This window comes from Mixophyes fleayi, chromosome 11, assembly GCF_038048845.1.
Source record: "Mixophyes fleayi isolate aMixFle1 chromosome 11, aMixFle1.hap1, whole genome shotgun sequence".
Lineage (NCBI taxonomy): Eukaryota > Metazoa > Chordata > Amphibia > Anura > Limnodynastidae > Mixophyes > Mixophyes fleayi.
In genome coordinates, this window is record NC_134412.1 from 62,379,327 (window position 1) to 62,401,116 (window position 21,790).

At 39.1% G+C, this 21,790-nt stretch overlaps 1 protein-coding gene across 1 annotated transcript; it reads right to left on the reverse strand.

Annotated features, from left to right (window-relative positions):
- Positions 1-7,986: 7,986 nt before the first annotated feature.
- On the reverse strand, positions 7,987-15,358 carry CRYAB (crystallin alpha B). Its single transcript, XM_075190952.1, has 3 exons — positions 14,992-15,358; positions 9,036-9,158; positions 7,987-8,335 (listed from the first exon to the last, which is right to left on the reverse strand). Exons 1-3 carry the CDS (start codon positions 15,181-15,183, stop codon positions 8,132-8,134), a joined length of 519 nt encoding a protein of 172 aa, XP_075047053.1. The 5' UTR covers positions 15,184-15,358; the 3' UTR covers positions 7,987-8,131.
- Positions 15,359-21,790: the final 6,432 nt, after the last annotated feature.

Consider the following 21,790-nt stretch of genomic DNA (forward strand, 5'->3'; position numbering starts at 1 on the left):
AGGCACAGAGGAGAGCGGGCCGCGGCGGCTATGGACACCGCCACGTCTCTTAACAACAGAGAGCATGCCAGAGACTGATATGCAATACAGAGAGAAGGGGCGGATTGACCGTAGACCTTACTGGGAATTGTCCCTGTAGGCCAATGATCTGATAAGGCCGTTCGGATCTTGTCTAATGCATTTCTTTTTTTCTTTTTTTTTGCAAATTGCATAATTTATTTTACACCCAGCGGGGAACAGCCTGGACTCATCAGGGGCGGACCCGGCCAAGCATTCACACACTAACTGCAGCTGTGTAGGCAAATCACAGCAGCCACAGTTAGAGTTTGCCACGAGATGGGACCAATCATTTGGAGCTTGCAGATCTGTAGCGGCCAATGAGATCAGTCTACATTGTGAACTTGATCTTATTGGCCGGTACATATATGCAGGAACTAATGATTGGTTTCCTGTCCTGGAGCCGCTGTGATTGGCCTGTTCTGCACTTGTCACTTTCTTAGGGATTAAAGAAGAAAAGGGAGAATTAGCTGGGAGAAGAAGACAAAGAGAACAATAGGGGGGAAAAGAGGGAGAGCTGGGAAAGGATAGTAATGTTTTTTGGCTGGGGGAGGGGGGCTGGAGTAGAGACCATCAATGAAGAAAAGTGCTTCTATTGGAGGTGACAGATCAGGTGTGCTAGTTTAGAGATTATTGCAGAGCTGCAGACCAACAGCTGTGCTGGACAACAAGCAACCAACAGCCTTGAGGTTAGTATGTGTTTGAATGTGTAGAGCATCATAATGTAGATTGTTTTTTTAAAACAAATTAAATATACTGCTAGTTTAACTTTTTCTTATTGCATCTTACATTATGTGAATAAGCAGCACTTTTTGAGACTCTACTTTACTTGCAAGTTACAGTAAAATATCTTTACTTCAAAATAGTGTCAGTGGCTGGCCTATTGTGGCTTAGTCCAGAAATCCAGCATCTTGAAACCCTTCTCTAGGAATCTTGTGTTTGCCCATGCTAACAGAGAGCATTCTAAGACAGGCAGTATGAGACAGCTGCATTCTGATTTGCTGTTCCGCTGTTTCTCATTGCATATCATGGGCTGTGGAGCTCTTAGTCTCGTGAGAGGTGATAATTCCTATCTTGCAGGTCTAATAGTGATATCAGCCATCCTTCCTCTGCAGGAAATTTCCATGCTGATGGATGTGACACTACTGTCAGCGGCATAGGTACCGTACAGGGGGCAAGATATGGGGGAGTATATACAAGTGGGGGCTAAAGCCATGGTATGGGGGCTCATTAATACAGGAAATACATGATATGGGTCGCATTCATAAAGGATGCCAATGATATTAAGGTAAATCAATACAGAGCCATGATATAATAAGAAGAAGAACCAGAAGAAGAAGGAGAATCTTTATTTATATAGTGCTTTAAGACCCAAAGCAGGTTACATTATTGCAGAAGGTGAGGCAGCCATCATAAAAGGTAGGCAGCCATTGTAGGAGAGAATGAATGCAGTGGTTGCACAATATGGGGGGACATCAATACAGGGGTCACAGATTAATTGCAAACACTCTAGTATATAATGTGTTTCTGGGCATGCACTTAGCAATTTAACCTAAAATACGGCACGCATCAGCATTTATGGTCCTTAATGAATTAGGCCCACAAAGAGCATTGGGACGGTGGAACCTCTTCTTGGGGATAGGGACACACCCACCAGCATTGTTGGGATACCTTAAAGTTTTTGGCACATGTATCACCACTGGGAGATTGACTATGGATCAGACCCTAGTTAGAATGATTTATCAAGGACTTCCCAGACTTCCATGCTGCTGAACCCCCTGCTGCACCACTCGCAAATCAATGCGTGTGCTGCCTACTTGTGTTTGCGCTGCCTACCAGTGCAATGCTTTGCCTACCTGTGTGTCAGAGCCACTTACTGTTGCTGTGACTCTACCTACTGTTGCATTGGCCTCAATTGCCACCAATGTGGCTAGGGCTAATGGTGTGTTAGCCCTGCCTACTTTTCTGTTGGCCTCACCTACAAGTTGATTTGGTCCTGGTTACATGAGGCCACTTTTAAAAAAAATTCCAGGGCCACATTTACGTTCCCAATCTGCCCCTGACAGAGAGCATCACAGACACTGATATACAACACAGAGAGCATCCCAGAGAACACTATTGTCAGGCAACCGTCCCCGCTTCGTGGAGTAACAGCGGAGACGGTGCCTGACAATATCACTCTCTGGGATGCTCTTTGTGTTGTATATCAGTGTCTGTATCGGTCACCTGACGCTAGGCAACGGGCACACAGGGAGGGAGCATCCCAGAGACTGATATACAGCACAGAGAGCATCCCAGACAATGATATACTAAAGGATACTGGTATACATATTATACATAAAGCATCTCAGAGACTGATATACAAAACAGAGAGCATCCCAGAGACTAATATACAATACAGAGGGCATCCCAGAGACTGATATACAACCACTGTTTTCTTATTTTAAATTGTTAGTGATGTAGATTTTGATCCATTTTCTTTCTCTCAATGGGAAACAAAGCCATACATATGACTAATAAGTTGTTTATAGGTATATCTATAACATACTCACATTTCAGCATCCAGATAATTTCCCCAGAGGGTATTTTTGTTTCCCTCTAGTGCCAGTGCAGTTCCTCCCGATGGGTAGTTCTGCCCTCGTCTGTGTATTTGCTTTGGGTTCTCTAATGCTTTAGTTAGATACCTTGTCAGTCCCCTTTGAATAACTTATGTTATAGATGAAATCCTGAAATGATTTTTTTTGGTATGAAAACACGGTTTTCATCGCACTTTAGTATTTGTCTGTTTAGTGGAGGCTAGATTATTAATTTAACCAGTAGCCCTGACTGCAGAAATGGTCAGTAACTAAGCTAATCTGGTGGTAATTTGTTCATTCTGAGACTGAATATTTTGTTTCAGAGTCACAGAAGCTAATGAAATTCGTTATGACATGTGGATAGCTATAACAACACGTCAGATCTGTGCTCCTCATTTGGTCCTCTAGTTGTTTAGAGTATGACAGCACATTATTCATTCATTCATTCCTGTCACACTGATTAACAGCCTTGTAATAGCTATCCTTATGTCATAATAAATTTCGTTAGCTTCTGTGACCCTGGAGCAAGATATTCAGTCTCAGAACAAATAGACGATTTATTCCATCTACAGCACTCTTTACATTTAGTCACCAGGACATGTTCATTGCTGGCATTGGCTGAAAAGATCATGGGACATATTTACTAAACTGCGGGTTTGAAAAAGTGGAGATGTTGCCTATAGCAACCAATCAGATTCTAGCTGTCATTTTTTAGAATGTACTAAATAAATAATAGCTAGAATCTGATTGGTTGCTATAATCAACATCTCCACTTTTTCAAACCCACTGTTTAGTAAATATACCCCATGACTCTGAAAACTATGGAGATTGTGAGTACATACACACTGCAGTATCGGAAGGCGGTTGGAACGAGATTATTAGATTTACCGATCAACCAAATTAAACGAAAATTGGTGCTTTGGAACGACTATCGGTCATCATGCAAGTGTACACACTACTGCGATATTGAGCTAAACAATCAGTTTAAGGGTGTTTGGCCTAGCCTAAAAAGACAACCCCAATATCCTAACAAGGCGATTTAGCTGCATCCCCAGATTTCCATCTTATGGGATCTAATGCAACGCCCAAGTCCTTTGTGTGAAGATTTGGGCTGATGCTGTCATTATTATCAGCATGTGTGTTTACTTGAATTAATCACTTTATTCATATTTTTATCAACAATTAGATGGACCCTAACCTAAAGTTAGGAACTTATTTATTTTTTTTACTTTTTGTTATTTTGAACACATTATAGCTATTGCTGTCGTCATTGTTCATGATGATGACTAGCGTTTATCTTTGATGCGGGGGCGCTCCCGGCCGCTCAATGCTGCTGAGCACTGTCACTGTAGTCTTTCTGCGGCCCCCAGTAATCTTCCTACTGAGGAGATCTCGTGAGTCTCACTCTCACAAGATCTCCTCAGTAAGGCGTTTACAGCACGCCACGGAAGGACTACAGTGACAGAACAACAGAAATAGGTAAGCGCTTGGGGTGGGGGGTGGCGGGCGGCTCATGAGTGGGGGGGTTGGCGTCTCACTGGAGGGGCCTCATGGGGGAATGGGGACCCCATTAGCCCCGGGGCCTCCATTCCTTTAATTGGGCCCTGCCTCCAGTACACATAAACTTTTCACCATCCACCAAAATACTCATTATTCTATAATATCCACTCTGCGTTAGTGTTCACTCAAATTTTAACTAGAACATCCAGGGGCTGGCAGGGTTGAGGGACAAGTGGGCATCTGCCCCTCGAGCCAGTACCGTAGTGGGCTGTCTTGGGCTGGGTCACTGGGTTACTTGCTATTTATATTCTTTAAAATGTTCCTAATAGGCTCCAGAGCCTATTCTGAGTAGGAGTATTTTTCAATAACCAGCAAAAACTCTCTAAGGAACATAAGCCAAAGCCCCTCTGCCTAGCTCACTTTATTTCCACACCAGTAAGTTTACTTGTGCCCAGTGCACACTTTATAGCCCTGGGCACAAGGCTTCCTCCTCAAACACCCTGATCATATTGTGCCATTATGTTAGGTATAAATATGTATTTTGAATAAACGGAACACAATGTAATGTGATTTTAAGACCCAGCAGCGCTTGCAAATCACTAAAATACTGCAGCTTTTTTATTCAGCTTATTTACAACTGTTTTAGGTTCTTAAGACAGTAATACTCTCCACTCTCATCCAATAAGTACAAAACATATACAATATTATTTATATTTATTTATTTAAAAGTATGTCTGTTTAAAGCAAGCTTTCATTTTATTAGTTAACAGTACCAGCTTAGGAATGTGAATAGGTCAGTGTTTTTATTACAATTTTACTTGTTATTTCCACCCTGCAAATAATTTTCATATGCAAAGAAATTAATATACATTAGTATTACATAGATAAGAAAATATATTATATGACTATGCAGTAGATGAGCTATTGCTGTTTAATTATATATTGCCTGACAATTGGCAACCGAGACGATAATATCGATGTAAACGTTTGAAATTTTTATGTGCATTTGTGTTTCTCAGTAGTCTTTACGTTTCTGATTAACATTGTGCTGCTTGATTGTAGTTGGAATAGGGATGTTCCTTCATGTAGAGACTGAGGGGTATATTTACTAAACGGCGGGTTTGAAAAAGTGGAGATGTTGCCTATAGCAACCAATCATATTCTAGCTATCATTTATTTAGTGCATTCTACAAAATGAAAGCTAGAATCTGATTGATTGCTATAGGCAACACCTCCACTTCTTCAAACCCGCCATTTAGTAAATCTAGCCCTGAATCTCTCATGAACACAGAGGACAGTGCTTGTCAGTAGCGGATCTGATGTCATCTGTCTTTCTACCAATGGTGGACTAAAAATGGTAGAACATAAAATACAACCACTTTTGGGCTGCAGCTATTTCCAACTGTAATGTATGAAGTATTAGTAAGGTAAAAATAAATCACTCTCCCAAATGCATGGACAATATGTTCAATCCTGCTCTGTAAACATGTTTTCTATATTAATGTGTATGTTGGATTACAGTAAAAATGTGGATGCTTAAATTATGTTTGAAAACAGAACCCCAATCAACTGATATGTAAAATGTCAAGATCGTGTTCATAGTTGTCCATAGTTCAAAGCAATTTTTATCTGTACGGTACGATAACGATATCATACCATAGAGTCCTCCATAATTATCTACAGAATGTAACATTGTCCAAACAGTAAAAAAATATTTATTACTGTATTCTTTCACACAAAATCAAGCTTCAGCATCAGCTTTCCCTACTCATGTTCCATTCAACAACAATCCGTTAGGAATTATATCATTGTGTTGATATAGACTATAAGCCACATGAATTAAATTTTAAACTAACATGTTTGTTAAAATATAGATTGCTCCTTCCGAACCAAGGAAAATATTATATTTAATGGGTTAAAATGTATTTGTTTTTTTTATATATAACTGTTTTCTAATGTCTCTCTCTCTCTTTGATCTCTTTACATATATGCACTCACAAATAATGTTGCCTCATGCAAGATTCTGAAAGATAATATGTTTTAATATTGTTACAAGAAGGTAGTGTGTTAGGTATATATTATTAGGTAAATATATGTATTTTTAAATACATAAAAAACAGATATTCTGCACATAAAAATTGCCATAAGCAATAGGATGATGTTGCACTGTACTGTACTTTAAGTGTGTTTGAAATCATTATGTTATTATTTTTATTATTGTCAGAATTTATTCTGGATTTTGTTCTACATTTAAATTTGTACATTTTATTTTGTGTGTGATTTTCCTTTTCATAATTGTTTCAAATAATATTAATTTCCAGTATTAAATTCAGATTTTTTTTTTTTAATGTAGGCAAGCTCGATTAGATCAGCTATTGTCTGTGAAGTATGCATTGGTAAATATTTTCAGGGAGACAGAGATATTGAATTTTGGCATTGCAAAAATTAATGAGCTTCTTAAGTATGATGAAAAACTATAAAATAGTCAAGAGATTTTATCCACATCATACATGATATGCTTATAATTGGCAATGTATTTCTGGAATGTATTTTATATCAGTTGTTTTCTTTACCTGTCCTTAGGAAGGACTGATTATCGTGATATTTATGCTAATTGTTATTCAATGTGAAATTCATTATGTATTACGTTTTGACGTTACTTAATCTGGTTCTGAGAGCCATACCCGTAACTAGGGTTGTGTGAGAGGGGCGACTGCCCAGGTCGCAATGCTGAAGAGGGGCGCAGTTTATGAATATTTTAGGTTCATTTGGTTGAAATGTTTAGGTTTAGGGGGGTGGCAGTTTTGCTTCTCGTCCCAGATGCTGAAATTTTAAGTTACGGCTCTGCTGAGAGCAGTAACGAATGAGATAGCAGCTCAACGAATGACATAATTTCTCCATAAAACAGACCTGTCTAGCAACAGTAATGCTGGATATTTCTCTATTAACTTGGATGGACATGTTTGTTTTATGTCTGAAGCTGGCCAACAACCGAGCCATTTTAGTTAATCAAGTTTGTAATGTGACCAAACTGATCAGTCAGTGTACTTCGGGTGGGCTTCAAGACCATTGTTGAACACAGGTAAATCTGATAGCATCATGATTTGTATGGGGCCATGATCTGACTCAAGTAGAAGTGGACATTCTTGCATTGTGATCCTGCTTATCCCAGTTCCTGAAATGGATCAGCAAAAATTGGCCATCTATTTGTCTAACCAATGTGCTCACTCATTTGTTCATTTCGTTATTGTAATGAATGACTATATCCTAGGCTGTGAACAGCATTACTATGGATGATGTTCATGTCTAACATCATTGACAGTAAGTTCATTCAAAAATAAATTGCTATAAATCATTATTTGTTTTATATTTACAGCTGTAGTTTCAAGTGATGCACTATGAATAAGACTTTCCAATGTGCCTTTGCTAGACAATATAACATATTGTTTCTCAATGCTACTTGCCATGTTGCCCTCTCAGGCAGCAGATTCATTTAATGGATTGGAAAAGTGGAATTATGAACCATAATAATAAAAAAAAACAACAGAGAGCAATAATATGATGAATATGATGAATATTTCTGATTTTGGAAAATGTATTTGTTCGCAAAATATTGAATATTAAAATGTTTTTGAGGTAGATTTCAGTAGCCATTATATATCCTGTGTGAATTAGCTTGGCACTAAGAAAGAGAAATATTTGTTATACTAAATAGTAACTCAAGAGAACCAACGGTGAGTTGTAGTTGAATGGAACAATCATAGTGCAGGAAAAGCGGAACCCTTTGACTTGTTGACTGTTTCGTCTCTCATGTATCATAGGACACAGGGGAATTATCACTAAAAGACTTGCAGATGCTTCTCCTTGCTTTTATTTGCATTAGTAATTTGATTTGGTCACAGGACAGCACAAATAAATACATGTAGCAGTGTAGTACGCGCGCACACTCTCTGGCAGGGTGGAAAGGTATATTCTCTGGCTAAAAAGGCTGAGAGACTCTACTTCTTAGGGGCAGCTCCAATTGCCGCCTTCTCTTCACGAGTGATGGGAATGGAGCGTTCAGGAACATCAGCCAGTTTCCTTGGTGCGGTCACCGTCAGGACTCCATCTGGGGACAAGGATGAGGTGATGGAGAGGGGATCAACATCCACTGGGATTTTATATCTTCTCTGGAAGTCCCTGGATACATAGCCATGTTCATCCTGGGAATAAAACAAATGCTTCATGGTAGCAACAATTTATAGACTAATTTATTAGAGATATCTAAGAGCTCCTTCATATCGTTGGCTTAGTAGTTAGCACTTCTGCCTCACAGCACTGGGGTCATGAGTCCAATTCCCGACCATGGCCTTATCTGTGTGGAGTTTGTATATTCTCCACGTGTTTCCGTGGGTTTCCTCCGAGTGCTCTGGTTTCCTCCCACACGCCAAAAACATACTAGTAGGTTAATTGGCTGCTATCAAAATTGCTCCTAGTCTGTGTGTGAATGTTATGGAATTTAGACTGTAAGCTCCAATGGGGCAGGGACTGATGTGAGTGAGTTCTCTGTACAACGGATTAGTGGCGCTATATAAATAGATGATGATGATATCGTTCAGTTAATATATGCTGTGCATTCATACATAAACATCCTGTAAATTATAACTTGTAAAGCACTTTTAAGTTAAAATCACAGAATGGGAGATGAATCATTCACTTTAAGATCTCCAACTTTGATTGGTTGGCTCTTGTGATATATATGATATATGAACATATGCAATAAAATTGATAGAATGATGAGTCAATAATGTTCAGTGTCTCGTGGTATAAGGTACACTTTTTACACCAAAGAAAACACATATAGCAAATTTGGACCATACATTTTGAGCTGTCTAAAATAAAGTTTAGAGTTTGGTGACTTACCTGACGCTCTTCATGTTTTCCATGGATTTCAACGCAATCTCCCAACACTTTCACTTTCAGTTCTTCAGGGGAGAAATGTTTCACATCAAGGTTAATGGAAAACTTGTCCTTCTCTAGTCTCATCTGTGGGAAAAGAATGAAACAAGTTTGATGAAATATGCAGAAGTTCAAATCCCAATGTAATCTCACTGTGACTGTGGACATGCCACGTTTGCGGCTTTGAGCTGGGTACACTCTACAGAAAATTACTGCAGATGCAATTTCTGTAACGATTTCACCAACGACTGAAAGTCCGGATGAGCGGGTAGATTCATGTGTACACACCGACACAATATACCTTCAGATCTGTGCTCTTCATCTGTCATAACCATCTGCTGAAAAGATCGTGGCTCTGCACACTCTATAGAGATCTCCCTACACTGCTTGTCCACACTTCCACATTTGCTAGACATCGTTCCATCATTGATGGCGATTTTTAGGAAGTTTATGAAATCAAACAGTACAATGTGCTTTTGGTATGATAAAACATGATCGTGGGAGCGTACACACTAATGTGATATCTTACCAAATGGTTGTTTATCATATAGTTGGCATGATAATTGGATTAAAACCTGTAGTGTGTACCCCGATTTAGACCTTGACATGTGAATCAGATCACAAGCACTGTAAATCTGCATATCCATCTCGCTATCAACCATCCATGTTATATTCAGCCTAATGATAACAGCAGCATTCACATAATGAAGAATAATGATCATTCATTATTATAGTGAAGGGTACACAGCATTCATAATGAACACTAAGGGCCTGAGTCATTAAGGAGAGCAAAGCATAAAAAAGGAATAACTCTGCACCTGGGCAAAACCATGTTGCATTGGAGGGGGAGATAAATTTAAAATGTGGGGACTGATTTATAGTTGGGATATGGCATGTCCTAGATCAACTTTATATTTCAGTGTAAAAATAAAGCTATCAAATATGTGTGTGGTTCATGAAAAATCAGCCAGTGTTTAACTTATGTGCAAAATAATAAACTAATTTGCACCCCTTGCATTGTAACATGGTTTGTCCCGGAGAACATTTACTCATTTTTTGCCTTACCTTTCTTAATGACTCAGGCCCTAAATGGACAATGACGTCGACTTGATGTATTTTCTTTCAGTGAGGTACATAAAATGTTTTATATAAACAGCCGAAGGGGTATATTTATCAAACCTTCTAAAAGAGAAAAAGTTTCCATCATTTTCTAGAATGTACAATCTAACGATACATGATAGCAAGAATTTGATTGGTTGCTATGGGCAGCTCCTCTTCTTTTCCTATATCTACTATGGATGCATTGAAAGTGCTGAGGGTGAACAGCCTGAAACTGTGCTGAAAATGTTTAACCTACCTATAATTATCCCAGCTAGGTTAAATGATAATTCTATATTTAAATATCATGTGTAATAAAGCTAATATTTGCCCAAGAAATGTGCCTATTTAATTTTTTGTTGTAACCCCAGAAACACCTTTAGTATAAATTACAACTCACATTAGCATTACTAAACACATCTGGGGGAACTTCAAATGTGCGCATAGTCCCGTCGGAGCCTTGAGTGAATTGTACAGTACATAGATGATTTTCCTTGTGAGCAGAAATCATCAATCTTATACCATAATACCCAGAAGTGCGCACAGGCGCACAGCATACAAGACTCCAATGGGACTTTGGGCACAATTTAGTTCCCCCTCTGTCTCTCGCTTGGGACCTAATCACTAAGCTTCCTGTGGCACAGAACTAATTCCTGCAGAGAATTTAAAACAAAATTGAGTTTGAAGTGGTAAAGGGCGGATGAGGCAGACTGAAGGGTGCATAGTAGTGAGTCTCGATCTGTTGGTGCCTGTTTGGACTATTTACTATTACTGTTTATTGTGGCTCTACTCAGGGCAGGGGCTTTAATCTAACTATATCAGGTGTATTCTTAAGCTCCTTTCTATGTTCTGCTCTTCAGTACTTCTAGAATCCTGAACTCCTTGGCATTCTGTACTCCTGGTAATTCTGGTATCCTGAACGTCTAGTACTGGTACTTATAGAATACAGAACGCGTGGAACTCTGTGCAATCCTGTGTCATTTGGGTGTAACGCTTATATTCCTTGTCACTGACACCTCTCTACACTCTGGACTCCAACCCTAAATAGTTTGTGTGAATGTCTTTAAGTAAATGCATCATTTTCAATCAAAGATTCTAATTTGTTGCACAGTCTGCCTGCTACCAACAGGAAACAACAAATATTACTCTACAAAAGGCCAGGCATTCCTGGGGGTAATTATATTAAGCAGCGGATCCGTCAAATCGCCAATATTCGGCCATTGCGATGGCCATATTTAAAATGGCAATTTTATTAAAGGCAAAACTCGCTGAGTTTATTTTTCTATGCTGATGGGAAAAAATGGAGTGGGGATATGTCCGGGGAAATATTTTCTTTTCATTCTGTGCATACTCTAGCTGTATATAATGAGAATATAAGAGAATATGCTTATAACACAAATTATGTTCTATTAAGCTACATGAGGCTAGGTGAATTTTTCACAGTGTATCTCCAATAATTTATGGGTGAAATCACGTTTGTATTGAGAGTTTGATGACTCTGATTAGAGCGCAACAGGAAATTAATTCTGTTCATCATTCAAACAATCTATGTTTGTGTTTTATGTGGCATCATGAAATTGTATATGGAACGCAGAAGTTACACCTACAGACCAGTCAATGATATTTAGTATAATATTGTACCTAGCCCAAGTATAGTTCTATCAGCAAATGTGAACAGGACACTGAAGAGCCACCTTTATGTCATCAATACCAAGTATAGATATAGTTAGTAGCTGGAGCAGAACAAATATTGGGGGTGCTTTCTATGGCTTTTATGAATATATATATATATATATATATATATATATATATATATATATATATATATATACATTACACATTGGCTGGAAATATCCTGGATACACTTTCATTGTCTTTAAATATGCTATTTATAATTCTCCTCTTCAACTTTTACATCATGCAAAACCAAATAAGAACACAAGGGAGAATTGATCCAACATACGTAACAAGAAAATGTTGTTTTCTGTAATTAAACAAACTATAAAAAGTGGGAATGTCCCTAGACTTTGGGCATGTATATAAGATACCCTCAGATGTGTACTAATTGCACTCGCTTGCTATTTTCTTTTTGTCAATTGTCTTTAGGATAAGCCTTACATTGTTTTAGAAAGGCGTTATGAAACCCCCAGTGTGTTATTATTTGCATATCAGCAATGTGATGACTCATTGAATTGCTGGCTTTGTATGGTACTGATTACATGAAGAGCAAACAAGGATTTTTATTATTATGCAATAAATGTACAGGACCTGTTGCTTACATAACAATATCTATTACAGTTTACATGATGAGATATCTGATCTGATAACTAAAATACCTGTTTGCTGAACACTGGTTTGGTTTCCAGTATATTCATCTGAGTGTAATAGAGTACATATGCAGCTTTTTAACTATGAGGATGTAAAAACTATGCCCGGTACTTCCAAATGGTATTAACAAATACACAGCTTTAACTGAGATATTACATTATATTGTTAACGTTTCCATGTGACATAAATGTATTCTTGATGTGGTCTCAGTTCTCGCACCAGTGTTACCATATTCTGTTTAGTGATGTCTTGCTAAGCCATATATACTGCTCTGTCACACTATATGTGAGGTAAAATCTCTATATACTGCTCTGTCACACTATATGTGAGGTAAAATTTCTGTATACTCCCATGGACACGGAAAGCCTTGGGAGTGTGCCCACCTTGTGGGCTGCCAGTTGGAAGACCCAGTAACATATTAATAACATTACCCAGATACAAGGCTCTGTTTTGAAACATAAGTATTGCTAAATAAATCCTAGCTTTCAGTAAGGTTCTTGCCAAAAGTGTTTTTGTTACATGTATACATGTATTACTGTCTATAATAAATTATTTTAGACATTACATTTCATTTTCTCCAAAAATGTATTTTAATAGGCTCATTGCTTATTCTTATATGATATGCGGATATGGTATATTATTAGATATGTTTTTAGAAAAATCTGATACACAACTACAGCATAGCGAAAATATCAAAATATCAATAGAATAAGTTGGCTGACGCACAGTATCATTTATATAAAATGTCTTTTACACTAATAATTTGTCTGTGTATATTGATGAACGGCAGAACTCGCATGAAGAGCCCAGACTTTCCGATGTGAAGATTTTAAAGTGTAAATAAATATATCTAAAACTGCAGATTATTGCATAATTACATATCGCATAACATTACTGTACAGTGCGTGATGTTTCCTTGCTTCGTCAGTGATAATGAAAGTCATTCCTAACAACATTTTAGGGAGTGTTGAGTGTAAGGTTATATGTGTTGGGCAATGTGCTGTAATGGGATACACACATATTAACAAGGGATTTTCTAGGTGACATCTGATTTATTGCCATTGGACTACACAACACCCCACTTTGCCCACGCCAGGACCAAAACAAAACTGGAAAAACATCCCAATCCATCCGGAGGGGAAATGTTATATGCTTATTTTCAGTTATGCCAGGGAAAGTAGTTAGTAGCTTTAATGCCATAAAACATTTCATTCAGTAAAAATAACTCTAATGATAAAAGTAAAGCCACCGTAAAACTCTATAAAGACATGAAACATAACAGTTCCTTAAATACATATTTATGGATAAATAGTCTACAGTCCATTACAGAATATAGATATTTGCTATGTACACTTTAGAGGTCCTATTGTAAGATATATAAAATAGTTACCAATATTTAAATGATTTTCTAGAGGCAATTTGGTACTTATCTGGTGTATCCATAGAGGTTATACAGAATACTCTCTTAGGGGTATATTTACTAAACGATTCTCAGAGGTTTGCTGTCAGTTTCTTAAAACGGCAATTTTAAGACCTGATGGACTTTGCCTTTAATAAACTTGACTTTTTAAAAAATGAAGGCAAACTGGCGCTTAGTAAACATACCCCTTGGGGCTAGATTTACTAAGCTGCGGGTTTGAAAAAGTGGGGATGTTGCCTATAGCAACCAATCAGATTCTAGCTTTCATTTATTTAGTAAATTCTACAAAATAACAGCTAGAATCTGATTGGTTGCTATAGGCAACATCCCCACTTTTTCAAACCCGCAGCTTAGTAAATCTAGCCCTTAGTGTTAGAGCACCACATTATACCATGTTTACTGAATTTGGCAAGTGTGGATTATACATTATTACCAACTAGGCATATAATGCTTATAAGTCTAAACTTTGCCGAGATAGGATGCAATCAAATGTCAGCAGATAGACAGAAATATGTTGAGTATAGAAGCATGAACTGATTTTATGAACTTAATAATATAATGATACCCACAGCCTTAAGCTATATTAATAAACTACTGTTAAATGGTGAATGGACTGTTTCTATTAAGCTTCTGCTTATGTCTATGTAGAGAAAAGAATGTAATTATTGCATATGCAAACTATTTACCCTGTACAACATACTCACTGTCTGTTTATATGCGATCTAGTATTCAATCCAAATAATTAGTAAATGAGATGTCATTATACTGGGAGATACTCAGAATTGACAGTTTAAGATGTCATCAACACTCACAGTTTTCTAAGCTCTCCACTCTGGAAAGAAAAACATAATCTATTAACTCCTCACTTAAACTCTGCAGTGAAAATCTGCTGTTCAGAGGAATCCTGCACAGTGGACTATTTTTTAGCAATATCAGTTTCTAACACTATCACAAGGCTTAGAGCTAACAGCGCTCGCATCCATCACAACACTATTCCTAACATTTCTATTAAAGTCACATGTACGGTAGAGGACAATCTAATACAGAAAAGTAGACAAACAACTGCCCAGTTACCTCCGACAAGCCACTTTCTATCCAGGATGGGAGCCTGAGGAAGGGGTATTTGAAGTAGAATGGGGACAGCACAGTTGGAAACAGATCAGCCTCTTGGATGTGCTCCCCAAAACTCTGTTCACAGAGCCTATTTGGTCCAAAGAATGAGTAAAATTGGCGGCGGAACCAGGGATGTTGGATAGTCACATCCATCTTCCTCAGTCTTCTTGTGGTAGCTGTCAGGGAGAACTGCTCAATGTTTGAGTTACCCAACGAACCAAATGGTCTTATATACAAGGTGGTTGTTCTTGGGCTCCTCCCTGGGACCCCAACATTGAACTTTCTGGAAAAAGAGCTGTCAGATGTTTAATTATCACACCACGCTTGCCTGCTTCCATTCAGTAAATAGATGGAAGATATGAGCAATGACACATTCTCTTTTCACATTGCAGCCCAGTGGATCAGCAAGAAGAGGTGCTGATTATCTCTCTGTTCTATTTCCCAGCGTTGTGGACATTGGATTAACAGACTGGAGGATCATTTCAGCTACTGTTCTGTAACATGACAAGAGATGAGTAAAATCTCAGATGTGACAGCTGATAATGTGATCCCAGCTTCTCACAGACAAAGAGCAGCTTATTCCTTTCGCAAGTCCTGAATATCCAAACTCTGGTCCTTTCCCCTTCTGTGGGCTTACATTATATAAGTGGGCTGGAGTATTTCATCTGAGAGAGATGCATTGGTGACTGCCTTATGGTATCTCTGAAGATTCAGTCTGTATATATATATATATATCCCTTTCGGGTTGTAGCTCTCTTCTAGTAATTTAATGCCACATTGCTATTTTATAGCACTTAGTTTGTAATAAATATCAGCAATACAGAACCACAAAATGGAAATTTAAACTATATTTGCAATTTATCTACCATTAAGTAGACTGGGGTGTATCATCTGACAGCTCTGCACTTAATAAAATGGGGTATTCCCTTTATATTTACACTTATAAATTAATTTAGTAATACATGTTATATGTTACAAATATGTATTCCATCCCAAATGAATAGCCAGCTTGAGCACTATAGCCTGGGGCTAGTTATCACTAAAACAGGGGGACAATGAGTACGGGGTCCCCCTGCTAAAATGGTAACCAGCACTAGGTTTGACCTTTCTCAGTATAACAGGGAACCCCACAGTTTTGGTGTCCCCCTTTCATAGTGAAAACCAGTTCCAGTCCATTGTTTTCAATTGACAAGAATGGTAAATACCTGCACAGCCAATCACCTATTTCTAGTTTGGGAAACAGCTTGTGATTGGCTGAGCGAGAATTGACCCTCTGAGTCATTTGAAAACAGTGTAATTCTGCAGTGCGGCTTGTAAGGGTCACTTATAGTCATTTAATAAGTTTTTTTATTTTTTACACTTAGAATGTGCTGATGATGAAGATTCTTTTTACTATTAAAGTGACGAAAGGAGGATTCTGAGTTGTGCGTATTTCAATGAAATGTATTTAATCTCTGTGTGCTTCTCTTTATTTTTTTTTGTTTAAGCTGTTGTGGAACTACATGTTTCATTTCATCACAGGACTGAACCAGCCCTATGATAAGGGGACCACGCCCTGCTGTAACGGACCTGTTCACCCTATCCTAGCCTGGTACCGGTTAACTCTTTAGCAAGGCCACGTTTGTTGTCTACCTCTTTTAGTGGTAACCAGACCCAGGTTTTAGCACTGGTGCTAGCTATTCATTTCGTTGGTGACCCATTTTTTATTTCTTTATTTATTTACTTATTTATTTAAATGTAAATAATACGCCAGTCAGTTGATGATGATGACTGGCACATCTTTGCTTCTGACACAACTTACACTGTGGCTGCTTCTATACACTGGATTTTGTGCTGCACATATTCCAAGACACATGCAAATTAATAATACACACTGTCACGAGATCCAGGTACAGACGCAGTCTCCTGGGGGTATAGGGGACTTTCCATACAGCAGCCAGAAAAAGTCACAGAGGTCCAATGTTCTGGCACAACTAGCATAAACTAGTTTTATTAAAGATGGAAAACAAAATAACACAATAAAATAAATCCTAGCCTGTCTGGCTCTAACTAATACATTAAAGTATTTCTTCTCTAAGGACCTGATTCATCATGGCACGCTTTCTGAGCACAACGTATGTTTGTTTTAAATGGTACATAAATCGGCTGTGCGGACTCCTGAATTCAACAAGGAAAAGATCTGAAGATATGTGCGCTGATGTGTTAGGGTGTAGGTCTACTCTGCTCTACTACGTATGACACTGCAGGATACGGTCAATGCCTATGTGGATTATGCATTCGCAAAAAAACACACAGAAACAAATTATTAATTAATGTCACCTGTTAATGACAAAAAAGTTTTTTTTAAAAAGTTTATTTCTATATTTTTTTCCCCATGAAATACATTAATTAGAATGATCTTGATGTCTACTGGACATAAAATACATTATTACAGTTGCTCCTGATTGAAAGCACATGTTATATCATGCAGACGAGACTGTCATCACTAGTACTCAGAACTTAGACTAGCCCTGTAGCTGGAACAAGAGATAAGGCAGAAAAACAAGACTGTCACTCACCAGAGTGTGAGTGCCTCCACTCTGGTACGTGGTTCTCCATCTTTCCCGCTTACACCTGTGTGGAACCGCGGCCGTCCGCCATCCTGCCGCACTGGGCATGCGCAGGTCCCTTTAACAACTACACCTGACCACTAATGTGATTGATGGATCAATCACCCCTCCCTACTTAAGGCACCTGCAGCCTTAGGTAGGGGCCTGATCTTGAAGTCTCACTCCCAGTGAAAACTTCTATAGGTGTGTGCAGTTTCCAAGCTGCTTCCAGCTCTACTCCTGTGTGCAGTTTCCAAACTGCTTCCAGCTCTACTCCTGTGTGCAGTTTCCAAACTGCTTCCAGCTCTACTCCTGTGTGCAGTTTCCAAACTGCTTCCAGCTCTACTCATGTGTACAGTTGCCAAGCTGCTTTCTGCTCTACTCGTGCTTCAGCTTCCACGCTGCTCCCTGCTCAACTCAGCGGCGGTTCCCATACCGCTACAACGCTTCACTTCTCAGCTTATTCCGGATCTACACAACTGGGTATGCTCTACTGACTATTGACTATTGCCTATTACTCGCATACCAGTTGTATCCATTGTTGTTTGCTGCACAGGGTACAAGTACCCATATAGACTGTGTTACTGCATTGCTTAATTTAGGACAAGCTTCACTCAAGCTACGATATCTCCTCACGCTACTACTTAGCGTTATTGTGCATATCTGCTGTGACCAGCTTCTCCTCACTGCAAGGCATCTACTCCATACAGACTATTCATTGTGCCTTCCATCTCTGCCTCACAAGACATTGCTCTACTTGCGCTGTTTCCATACAGCCACAGTTTGCCTTTCAACTTCACTCTCCTGCACCTGGACAAGTCCTCATTCCTTCTCACAGCAGTGGTACAACTTGCTGCACGCAGACCACTGACTTCCCTGCTACCTATACAAAAGTGGAAGCTGCTCAAATCAATTTATAGGCCATAACAGGTGCTGAAAGGGTGGGGTTATCCTGCAAGGAACATACACACAACATTTTTTCCCCCAGCACACTGCTATAGCCAGCAACAGATCTGCCATTTCTACTGTAGATAAAAATGCAAAAGTCTTTGTTGCACACATTTGCAAATGTATGTTTAAGCCATCCTGCCACGCCAAGGCGCTTTTGCATATAGGATGGTCCTACTCTAAACAATGAGAGTCCCTATATTTGGGCCATACATATGTGTTTTTAAATTGAGAGCTAACTTACCAAAGAGGTACCCCAGAAGCCTCCAAATAGCAATCCAATGGCCCAAATATAGGGACTCTCATTGTTTAGAGTAGGACCATCCTATATGCAAAAGCGCCTTGGCGTGGCAGGATGGCTTAAACATACATTTGCAAATGTGTGCAACAAAGACTTTTGCATTTTTATCTACAGTAGAAATGGCAGATCTGTTGCTGGCTATAGCAGTGTGCTGGGGGAAAAAATGTTGTGTGTATGTTCCTTGCAGGATAACCCCACCCTTTCAGCACCTGTTATGGCCTATAAATTGATTTGAGCAGCTTCCACTTTTGTATTTGTCTGAGAGGCATGTTGGTGTCAGTAGCTGAAGGGGAGTGCTGACATTGGATTGCTATTTGGAGGCTTCTGGGGTACCTCTTTGGTAAGTTAGCTCTCAATTTAAAAACACATATGTATGGCCCAAATATAGGGACTCTCATTGTTTAGAGTAGGACCATCCTATATGCAAAAGCGCCTTGGCGTGGCAGGATGGCTTAAACATACATTTGCAAATGTGTGCAACAAAGACTTTTGCATTTTTATCTACAGTAGAAATGGCAGATCTGTTGCTGGCTATAGCAGTGTGCTGGGGGAAAAAATGTTGTGTGTATGTTCCTTGCAGGATAACCCCACCCTTTCAGCACCTGTTATGGCCTATAAATTGATTTGAGCAGCTTCCACTTTTGTATTTGTCTGAGAGGCATGTTGGTGTCAGTAGCTGAAGGGGAGTGCTGACATTGGATTGCTATTTGGAGGCTTCTGGGGTACCTCTTTGGTAAGTTAGCTCTCAATTTAAAAACACATATGTATGGCCCAAATATAGGGACTCTCATTGTTTAGAGTAGGACCATCCTATATGCAAAAGCGCCTTGGCATGGCAGGATGGCTTAAACATACATTTGCAAATGTGTGCAACAAAGACTTTTGCATTTTTATCTACAGTAGAAATGGCAGATCTGTTGCTGGCTATAGCAGTGTGCTGGGGGAAAAAATGTTGTGTGTATGTTCCCTGCTACCTACCCGCACCTGGACAAGTCCTCCTATCACAGCAGTGGTACAACTTGCTGCACGCAGACCACTGACTTCCCTGCTACCTACCCGCACCTGGACAAGTCCTCCTATCACAGCGGTGGTACAACTTGCTACTCGCAGACCACTGACTCTCCTATTACCTACCTACACCTGGACCAGACTCCTCACCATAGCGGTGGTACAACTTGCTGTACGCAGACCACTGACTCCTCCTCTACCTACCATCACCTATCCACGTCCACTCCTCGTGTCTACATTATCTTCAGCCTCCAGTTTACTGCTCCAAGTCGCTGACTTTCCTCTAACCATAGCTGCAAGTCGCTGACTTCCTCAGACTATCTCTACTCTCCTGCTGTTGTGTCGCTCCAATCATTCACCTGCCTGCTTTGAGGTGCGTGCCATAACCCCACCTCTCTAGCAGAGTTCCATCTGGTGAAACTCGGGTAAGCAACTCCTAGTGCCCGTGACAAAGACACTTTGAGATGCCCAAAGCTTGATTAGGACGATGCTGTGGGAGCTCGAGTTTGTCACACACTTACTGTACATTGACTGTGGGTGAACGCTCCTTCCCTGCTCAGTTCCCTCCCAGAAATCGTAGGCTGTAAGTGTCCTTTGCGTATGCAGATGAATTGAACGTTGCTGTGCTTAGTTGCGTATCTCTTGATTCTGGGCATGCACAGATTAATTTGGCATACGATACGTACAAAATCGGCAGATATGTGCCTTGATGAATCAGGCCGTAAGTGTGAAAGAACCTAAAGTCCAGCTCACAAACAAACAACAAATGTTCAATTTAGATCGCTTACAAAAAAATAGCAGTTTTCTCTCGCCATGGAGCATTTCAGCCTCTTTCCCCAGGTAATGAGAGAGATTGACTAAGCAAACTGATAGCATTTTAAAGTACACCTTGCAGATTCAACAATTAATTAGCCTGCGGTCTGACTGGCGGGTCAGAAAACTCGAAATGGGCCTAATGAGTAAAGGCCCTCCCTCTCCCTCCATTCACTCCAGGGAACCCTTTGATCCAGCTCTTACTCAAGCCCAAAGCTTTTGGAAAACTGTTTTTCCAACACCAACAATTTTCCCTGGAGTTCAAAACACAAAGATCAGAAACCTTGGACTTACATACAGTCCAATAACGATTTTGCCAGCATTCCTGTCTCAACACGTAAAAACACAAATGTTCAGATGCTATTGTAACTATGTTCAGACTACATTTTTATCTTTAACTGTAATAAATGAGGCCTATTGTATTTTTTTATGTGTTGCATGTGTGTGTGATACCTAATAAATTCCGTATTGTATTTACTGTAAATGACAGTTTATTAAAAAGGAGTGTTTTGCTTGTTCAATGTACACATACCAGGACAATGTATTTGTACAGTTATGTCAAGCATACATCATTAAATTAATTTTCGGTCTCTCAAATATTTCATTTTGACAATGTCCTGCTGGTGAAACTGGTGACTGTTACTTAACAAACAGTTGACTAAAGTTATCATATGACACGTGGATGTTTGTTCACATGGAATGTGCCCTGGGTACAGAAATAAACAAGCACGTGCAACAGAGGAGACATTGTTTCCTAGGGAGACACTAACATATTCTTGTGTTGTCAAAAAGCCATTCTAGTCTATTGAGTCTCCTGCATCGGGTTTGATATACGAACATGAAGCAAGTGCCAAATTATGATTCCTTGCAAGGCTTTTACCAGGCATTGATAGAAGTAGAGTAGCTGCACACAATAAAGAGTGTAATATGCATCTATTAATGCAATGTATGCATTCATGGAAAACTGCAGCTTCTGTATGGAAAAATGTCCCCAAAATGTAATTTTCATACATGTTTACTGTATGTAAATAATTAATTTATATCATTAGTACTTTTAACTTTTTTCACTTTCTGTAAATGTTGAGCAAATCATATTGTTATA